The 10,000-nt window shown below is 41.9% G+C and overlaps 1 protein-coding gene across 1 annotated transcript in view; it reads right to left on the bottom strand.

The window, feature by feature from the left end:
• The window catches only part of LOC113820974 (transcription factor GATA-4), a 129,096-nt gene that overhangs the window by 968 nt on the left and 118,128 nt on the right, over window positions 1-10,000 (bottom strand). Inside the window, exons 4-6 of the mRNA XM_070116223.1 lie at window positions 9,664-9,760; window positions 5,621-5,782; window positions 1-2,765 (exon numbers count right to left, since the gene is read on the bottom strand). The exon at window positions 1-2,765 is cut by the window's left edge and continues 968 nt beyond it. Coding sequence (XP_069972324.1) covers window positions 2,458-2,765; window positions 5,621-5,782; window positions 9,664-9,760 — 567 coding nt within the window. The 3' untranslated portion in view covers window positions 1-2,457. The remainder of the gene's footprint in view (window positions 2,766-5,620; window positions 5,783-9,663; window positions 9,761-10,000) is intronic.

Below are 10,000 nucleotides of genomic sequence, written 5' to 3' on the forward strand. Positions count from 1 at the left end.
TATGATAATGTAGAAAAGACATATTTTTTAGAGCTGCTTTAAAAATGCAACTTTAATTCTAAAACAATTTCACAAAATACTGTCCAATCAAAACAAATCAAAATAAAAAAAGGAATAGTTTACCAAACCTACTAAATTATGTATCATTTCCACAAACTAAATAAAATCATGAAGCTCTCCCTGACCGAATGTATAGACGTCTTATGAAATATAAAAAAGAAAAAAAATGCGCCTCTACCAGATGCACGATAAGGCGCCTTTTTTAAACTACCATTTCGCCCTCGTATTAATAATCCATGCATATATCAGAAGGCCACCGATATGTCAGTATAAAAAAAAGAAATATTTACTTTATATATTAGTGTAAAACAATCTACCATCGAGAAAGCGAGAGAAAAAGCCGTATTTCAGAGTACTTTTTTCGTTTGCAATTCACGTTCTCTTACAGAAAATGGGAGACTTTCCGCGGGAGAAAGTTCGAAGAGAAAATAAATTAGCAGAGAGGTACGTACGTCACGAAATATCAATTACTGATGAATATCCATGCTGGATTATCCATCTATTGAAAGAAAAGGGTTAAGAATAATTTTTTTTATACATGATCCCGTTCTCTAACAGAATATCTAAAGTCTATTCCGTTTTCTTCTCGACGACATCGAATATTTCCCGCCAAAAATCGAGGAGAAACATGGCGGACTTTTTGTATAAGCCGCATATAAAGGCGACTTTGAGGTTTTCTTATGTACACTGGAAACAAAAATTCGTTTGAAGATATTCCCTAACGAACTTTGACCTTTTTTTTCTACTTCTTTTGCAACTCAAACAATATACACTTAAAAGGCACAGAGTGTAACAAAAGACTGAAAGCCCAGAGAGATTATGAAAAATCTGTTCCTCCCACGAAATAATGATGAAAAAAAAAAAAAAAAATCCTTGAGGAAATCCGATCCTTCTACGGGTTACCTATTCCGTCTACGAGATGTCTGTCCTTTCACTTAAAAAAAAGTTTTTGATCACTTGGATAAACGTTCCATTTGCTCCGTTTTCAAGTAAAAAAGTGTGTTCACATCACTTTACTATACAATACAAACCAACCAACTATTAATACCCTATACTAATTTAAGTAAAGACTCATTTCCCAAACAGTTTATACTGCTAAGTATTAAGTCTCTAATATACATAGCTTCATTCTATTGCACGGTTTCACAGTGAGAGAGAGAGAGAAAGAGACGTTAGGGACCGTTAATTTGAATTCAAATTCAAACTTTCATTTTCTTCCCGGAAGTCGAAGTAACGGTTACGTCGAAGGCTGTCGCTCTTCCAATATTTACTTCGACTGTTTCTCTTATAAGATTTTTTTTTCCTTTTGAATTTCCAATCTCGCCAATGCTTTTAATTTTGTAATATGTAATTTTAGTATAAAATCCATTCTTATTTTTTTTTTTTTTTTTTTTGCACCATATTTTACCCTCGTCTCACTAACTGCGATTTCTCTTATCACATTTTGTAAATAGTTAAGTAGAATTATTTTCTTTTAAATGTAAAACTACTGCACTGTGAAAAGCCATTATCGTCAATTATTTTTTTTGTTTGTTTTTATTTTTATTTTTTTGTTTACTCTTTTCGTCAAATGGCTTCCCTGAAAAACTAATTTCAAAGGTAGTTCAGAGTGCAGGTTAAACAGGCATCAGGGTCGGCGTCGGGGTCCGTGTGTCTGTCGGCGTCGGGGTCCGTGTGTCTGTCGGCGTCGGGATCCGTGTGTCTGTCGGCGTCGGGGTCCGTGTGTCTGTCGGCGTCGGGATCCGTGTGTCTGTCGGCGTCGGGATCCGTGTGTCTGTCGGCGTCGTCGGCTGTCGGCACGAACACCCGCACAGACGTCGCCGACCGCACCGCGCGTCGGCCGACCGGAGAGCCGACCCAACCCGACCGCACCCGACGCCGGCGCTGCGGTCGGAGGCGCGACCTTAGCCAGTCCCTAGAGATATATATATTTATTTTTGTATCTATATATATCTATTTGTATATGGCCACTTTGAAGAAGAGCATTCACAGTCGGGTTCTCGGGCGCCGCGGAGGGAGCGAACCGCGGTCGGGTCGGGGCCCGGCGGGGGTTGGGGAGGGAGGGGGGTTGGGGAGGCGGACCCCCCCAACGCCTGACCGATTGCGGCCGCTCCGTTCACCCGCATCCGATGGCATCCACAAGAAGGATCTATTAATTATCCTTCTTCTCCTCTTTATTTCCCTTCTTTCTTTCTTTCCACTTCTCTTCTTACCCACCCGCCCGACCGCCCGCCCGTCCGCTGGCGCTTCCTCCTATTTCCCGATCATTCAACTTTCTCTCTCTATTCTCTTTTTTTCTATTTCCTTCCCTTTCTTCCTTCCCCCCCCCCTTTTTTTATCCAAAAAATTCCACTCGTGCTCTCGCCGTCGTGTCCCGCGGCCTCCCTCCCTCCCCTCCTAGCTTATCATCAACTTGAAATTGGACGCCCCCGACGCGTAAGGCCCGAACATCCCATTGGCCGAGGTGCAGTTCAGGCTGGGCGTGATTGGCGGGGTCACCAAGCCGGAAGGGGGGCTCGGCAGCGCGGTGAAAGGGGGCTGGCTCTCCTGCTTGATCTTGACGTTTGATTGGCTGCTGGTGCTGGGGATGGCTGCTGATTGGCTGGCTTGCGGAGGCTGCGGCTGCTGGGGGGGCTTGGGGGCGGAGATGGCAGTGGTCGGCTCGGGAGCGCGGTGCTCGGGCTCCTTCGCGGGCTGCTCCTCGGCTGGAAAAGAGGGGGGGAGGTCAGCCGGGCCGCGGGAGGGCAGGTCAGGTCGCAAAAGGTCGCGAGAATTAGGGATAAAATCGTAGGTAATTTATGGTTCTCTAATAATCTTATATGATATTGAAATCTATGAATAAATTCCTACATTACTTTTAAAACTGTGAATGGTTTCTCATATGATATTCAAAACTGTGAATCAAATCAAAAATAGTATTCAAAATTATGTATTAAGTCATATATAATATTCAAAACTGTACAAAAAATTGCAAATGATATCCAAAATTCCACAGAAAATCATATATAATATTTAAGTATTTTTTTCAAATGCCCCATACAAATTTAGCTATAATATTTAATACCATATATAATATTTAAAAAATAAACACATATAAAGTTACATATAATATTCAGAGCCAAATAAACACCCATATGATATATCTATACTCATATCACAACATGTATATTTTCCTCCTAAAAAAATAAATAAAACATATCTTTCCAAATTCATTAAAAAATATATATATAGTGACTTCCAAAGCGCACAAACACGGTATTTCAAAACAAATAAATACCGTTAATGTCTGATATGTACCCAATTAAGCTTTCTTATAACTGCACTTGCCCTCAGTAAAAAAAAAAAAAAAAAAAAAAAAAAAAAAAAAAAAAAAAAAAAAAAAAAAAAAGTTAACGCCAAAGTGAATATATATTTTCGAGTTTCATTTCTCGATTTGGAGAATTCGGAAGAAAGCAGGAAGTGATAAATTAAAATTGTTATCATTTCCGTGCGCATGTTCTTTATTAAATTACTCCCCCCCCCCCCGAGTCGATCGTTTGTGTAGTGTTGCCATTGATAATTTCCACAAATTCGCTAAACTGGACTTCAAAAAACCCCGCTAGATATAAGAATAAAATCTTATTTTCCCGCTACAAAAAATTGACTTAAAAGATCGCTAAATTCAGAAATTAGCTAAACTGGACTTCAAAAAAACCGTTAGATATAAGAGTAAAAACCCCTCATTTTCCCGCTACAAAAATGGATCGCTAAATTCAGAGTTAACTTTCATAATTTTCCCGCTAAATCTAGCGTTTTTCCGTCCAGATTTAGCGGAAAAGCGCTAGAATGACAACACTATGTTTTTGTTTATTTTCCGTTTTTGGGATAGAATTCTCTACATCATTAATTTGTTTTCTATTTACCATGCATTTAAAGAAAATGAAACGTGTATACATTTTCCATTTTGCGGCAAAAGTGTCGTTATTTTTTCTATATATACTATTTATATCACCATATTTTTTTCTTTCATTTAATTTCTGTCGTCAATTACTATACGCTAACATTTATTTATCTATCTTATTTTTATCTATTTATTTATTTATTATCATTATTATTTTTTTTACAAATCTTAGCAAAATATTTTGATGTTACTAATTCTTATCAGTTTGGTCACGTGACAGATCGACTTGTATCCAGCTAACTACATTAATAATTCATGACTGATTTTACAAGTGTATTGTATGACAAATACAATGTCTCTTCTAATCTATCTTATCTTCGCTTATTTACATATTTGTTTTATTTAATCATTCAGTCATTTATTATTTACCAATATATTTGTAATTATCATTATCATGTATTCTTTGATTTTCTTGATATATATCTTGATCTGCTTCTTCTTATCATTATTATTAATGTCATTATTATCATTATTGTTATTATTATAATTTTTAATCAATATTATCCTTATCATTATTAGTTTTGTTATTATTAGTAGTAGTATCAATATCATCATGATCATCATCATCATTATTTACCATTTTCATCATTATTGTCATTTATCATTATTATCATTACTATTATCATTTACTATTAATCGCTGTTTTATTTCCATTTATTCTATTCTATCCTACTTTAAGAAAGTCTCAAATTAGTTCCAGATTATATATATAAATATCTTTTCCCGATAATTATTAAATCTTTTATTACCTAGAAAAAAATAATAAAAATCACCGGTATTTTAATTTCCTATCAATGATAATTTAGTTTTTTTTTTCCTTTTTTTTCTTTTTTTAACGATGATGTTGTTCGCGAGAAAAGAAAAGAAAAGAAAAAAAAAAACATAATTAACAACTTTTGCAAATTATTCTACGTATATATATTTATGAAATAGAAAACTCAGAAATATGTTAATAACTCTGACCTAAAAAAAAAAAAAAAAAATTGGAAAAAAAGAAAAGAAAATTAAAAATTCCAAAACGAATGAATTTAAAAAATATTCTCGGCCAAAATAACAATTCTAACAAATGTAAATGTGAATGAAATATACGTGAATAAATAGACGAATAAAATGTAAGTGAATGAATATGTAAACAGCCAAATAAATAAACAAAATGAAGTAATAAATAAATAAATAGAAAAAAATGCATAAACAAACAAACGTATAATAAAACACGTCCATCAATGAAATAATAACAATAAAATAATAATTATAAGAATAATAAAAGATGAAAAATGAAGAACGTGTCCATCAAAAAATAAATAAATAAAAATAAAAGAAGTAAAAGTAAATAAAAATAAAAATAAATAAATAAATGAATAAATAACAATAATAATAATAAAAGATAATAATGATGATAATAATAATAATAATAGTAAAAAAAAAGAACGCGTCCATCAAAAAGAAAGAAAAAAAAACATAAATAAGATAAATAAATAAACAATAATAATAAGAAAAAGAAAAAAAAAAAATTCCGAACGCGTCCGAATCCTCCCTCTCCCTCCCTCCTTCCCTCCCTCTCCCTCCCTCCCTCTCCCTCCCTCCCTCCCTCCCTCCCCCTCTCCCTCTCCCTCTCCTCACCGGCTGGCTTCTTCTCCTTCTCCTTCTCCTCGGGGGACTCGTCCGATTTCTTGTTCTTCGGTTTCCTCTTCCGACTCTGGATCGAGTCCTTGCGCATCTGCAGCGGCCGGTTGATCCCGTGCAGCTTGTAGTAGAGGCCGCAGGCGTTGCACACTGGTTCGCCTGGAGGAGGGAAAAGGAAGGGAGGGGGTGGGTGAGATGGTGTGTTGGAGGGGTGGTGGGGGGTGGTGGGGGGTGGAGAGGGAGGGGGGAAGGTGGGGGGGGTGTTGGGGTGGAGGGAATGATGGGGGAGGGGGGTGGATGGGGTGTTGGAGTGGGGGGATGTTGGAGGGTGGGGGAGGGGGTGGTGGAGAGGGTAATGGTGTTGGAGGAGGGTGATGGGGTGTTGGAGGGTGGGGTGGGTGTTGGAAAGTTGGGGATGTTGAAGTGGGTGGGGGTGGGGGGTGTTGGAAGGGTGTTGGGGGGTGTTGGAGGGTAATGGGGTGATGGGAGGATGGAGGGGGTGTCGAAGTGTTGGAAGGATGGAGGGAGAAAAAATGTTGGGGATGTTGGAGTGTGTGTTGGAGTGCTGGCGTCTGGGTTTCACTGAATTACTTTTGTTCTTGTTACTGATCTTATTAATTTAATTATCATTATCATAATCACTATTATTAATGTCAGTGCTATGAATGTCATCGTCATCACTATCATATATTAATTTATTCATTAATTACTCTATTCATGTATTTGAATTGGAATGACAAAGAGATCAACAATTTAAACATCTATATTAAGTAATGGAAGATTAATGAAGATAAAAATTATAGCTTTTAATAGCGTTACACAGCAGCAGTCACAATAACAACAACAACAGCAAGAACAAGAACAAAAATAACAATATCAATAACAACAATTACAACAATAACAACAACATCAACAAGAACAACAATAACAATAAAAAACACCAAGAACAACAACAAGAACAACAAGAACAACAACTATCTCAAAGCAAATTCACGAAAAAAGAGTACAAGAGGCTAACATTGATAATTATCGTAACAGTCCTTGTAGTGGCGGTAATGAGAATAACAATTAAAACAGCAATAACGACAACTGCAGCAGCATAATGACAATTACAATAAAAAAAAAACACACAATCACACGAAGATACACAACACACAGAAAGACACACACAAATATACACGCCTAGCCCGCCGCCCTACACACACACACAACCTTCACCCCCCACAACCCCCCTCCCCCTACACATCCCTTCCCCTCCCAACCCTCCCTCAATCCCCCACCCCCCTCTTAAACCTCCCTCAACACCCCACTCCCCCTCCTAACCCTCCCTTACCACCATCCCCCTCTTAACCCTCCCTAAACCCCCCACCCCATCCCTCCCCACACAATTTAATCCCCTCATGCCTCTCACCTTCGTTATTCCGACTCCCAAGCCTCTCACCTTCATTATTCCGGCTACCTCAGCCCTCTCACCTTCATTATTCCGAAACCTAAACCTCTCACCTTCATTATTCCGACCCCCAAGCCTCTCACCTTCATTATTTGCGACCCCAAGCCTCTCACCTTCATTAATCCGGCCACCCTAAATCTTTCACCTTCATTATTCCGAAGCCTAAACCTCTCTCCTTCATTATTCCGGCCACCCTAAACCTCTCACCTTCACTATTCCGGCCCCAAGCCTCTCACCTTCAATATTCCGGTCACCTCAGCCCTCTCACCTTCATTATTCCGAAGCCTAAGCCTCTCACCTTCACTATTTCGGCCCCAAGCCTCTCACCTTCATTATTCCGGCCACCTCAGCCCTCTCACCTTCATTATTCCGAAGCCTAAACCTCTCACCTTCACTATTCCGGCCCCAAGCCTCTCACCTTCACTATTCCGGCCCCAAGCCTCTCACCTTCATTATTCCGGCCACCTCAGCCCTCTCACCTTCATTATTCCGAAGCCTAAACCTCTCACCTTCACTATTCCGGCCCCAAGCCTCTCACCTTCACTATTCCGGCCCCAAGCCTCTCACCTTCATTATTCCGAAGCCTAAACCTCTCACCTTCACTATTCCGGTCCCCAAGCCTCTCACCTTCATTATTCCGGTCACCCCCAAGCTTTTCACCTTCATTATTCCGGCCACCCTAAACCTCTCACCTTCACTATTCCGGCCCCAAGCCTCTGGCCTTCATTATTCCGGCCACCCCAAGCCTCTCACCTTCACTATTCAGGCCCCAAGCCTCTCACCTTCATTATCCCGGCCACCCCAAACCTCTCACCTTCACTATTCCGGCCCCAAGCCTCTCACCTTCATTATTCCGGCCACCCCAAACCTCTCACCTTCACTATTCCGGCCCCTAAGCCTCTCACCTTCACTATTCCGGCCCCCAAGCTTCTCACCTTCACTATTCCGGCCCCCTCAGCCCTCTCACCTTCATTATTCCGAAACCTAAACCTCTCACCTTCATTAATCCGGCCACCCCAAACCTCTCACCTTCAATATTCCGGCCACCTCAGCCCTCTCACCTTCATCATTCCGAAGCCTAAACCTCTCATACTCATTATTCGGGCCCCCCAAACCTCTCACCTTCATCATTCCGAAGCCTAAACCTCTCATACTCATTATTCGGGCCCCCCAAACCTCTCACCTTCATCATTCCGAAGCCTAAACCTCTCATACTCATTATTCGGGCCCCCCAAACCTCTCACCTTCATCATTCCGAAGCCTAAACCTCTCATACTCATTATTCGGGCCCCCCAAACCTCTCACCTTCATCATTCCGAAGCCTAAACCTCTCATACTCATTATTCGGGCCCCCCAAACCTCTCACCTTCATCATTCCGAAGCCTAAACCTCTCATACTCATTATTCGGGCCCCCCAAACCTCTCACCTTCATCATTCCGAAGCCTAAACCTCTCACCTTCACTATTCCGGCCCCAAGCCTCTCACCTTCACTATTCCGGCCCCAAGCCTCTCACCTTCATTATTCCGGCCACCTCAGCCCTCTCACCTTCATTATTCCGAAGCCTAAACCTCTCACCTTCACTATTCCGGCCCCAAGCCTCTCACCTTCACTATTCCGGCCCCAAGCCTCTCACCTTCATTATTCCGAAGCCTAAACCTCTCACCTTCACTATTCCGGTCCCCAAGCCTCTCACCTTCATTATTCCGGTCACCCCCAAGCTTTTCACCTTCATTATTCCGGCCACCCTAAACCTCTCACCTTCACTATTCCGGCCCCAAGCCTCTGGCCTTCATTATTCCGGCCACCCCAAGCCTCTCACCTTCACTATTCAGGCCCCAAGCCTCTCACCTTCATTATCCCGGCCACCCCAAACCTCTCACCTTCACTATTCCGGCCCCAAGCCTCTCACCTTCATTATTCCGGCCACCCCAAACCTCTCACCTTCACTATTCCGGCCCCTAAGCCTCCCACCTTCACTATTCCGGCCCCCAAGCTTCTCACCTTCACTATTCCGGCCCCCTCAGCCCTCTCACCTTCATTATTCCGAAACCTAAACCTCTCACCTTCATTAATCCGGCCACCCCAAACCTCTCACCTTCAATATTCCGGCCACCTCAGCCCTCTCACCTTCATCATTCCGAAGCCTAAACCTCTCATACTCATTATTCGGGCCCCCCAAACCTCTCACCTTCATCATTCCGAAGCCTAAACCTCTCATACTCATTATTCGGGCCCCCCAAACCTCTCACCTTCATCATTCCGAAGCCTAAACCTCTCACCTTCACTATTCCGGCCCCCAAGCTTCTCACCTTCACTATTCCGGCCCCCTCAGCCCTCTCACCTTCATTATTCCGAAACCTAAACCTCTCACCTTCATTAATCCGGCCACCCCAAACCTCTCACCTTCAATATTCCGGCCACCTCAGCCCTCTCACCTTCATCATTCCGAAGCCTAAACCTCTCATACTCATTATTCGGGCCCCCCAAACCTCTCACCTTCATTATTCCGAAGCCTAAACCTCTCACCTTCACTATTCCGGCCCCCTAAGCCTCTCACCTTCATTATTCCGGCCCCCCAAGCCTCTCACCTTCATTATTTCGGCGCCAGAGAGTTGTCGTGGTTGTACCGCAATTGGAACACATGAGACCCATCCTACGCGCTGAGGTTTGGAAGGAGAAGCCGTCCTGGAAAAGAAAATGAAAGGGAATTAAGTTTATTTGTTTGAGAGAGAGGGAGAGAGAGAGGGAGAGGGAGAGGGAGAGGGAGAGGGAGAGAGAGAGAGAGAGAGAGGGAGAGGGAGAGGGAGAGGGAGAGGGAGAGGGAGAGGGAGAGAGAGAGAGGGAGAGGGAGAGGGAGAGGGAGAGGGAGAGGGAGAGAGAGAGAGAGAGAGAGAGAGGGAGAGGGAGAGGGAGAGGGAGAGGGAG

This window comes from Penaeus vannamei, chromosome 38 (assembly GCF_042767895.1).
Source record: "Penaeus vannamei isolate JL-2024 chromosome 38, ASM4276789v1, whole genome shotgun sequence".
Taxonomy (NCBI): Eukaryota; Metazoa; Arthropoda; class Malacostraca; order Decapoda; family Penaeidae; genus Penaeus; species Penaeus vannamei.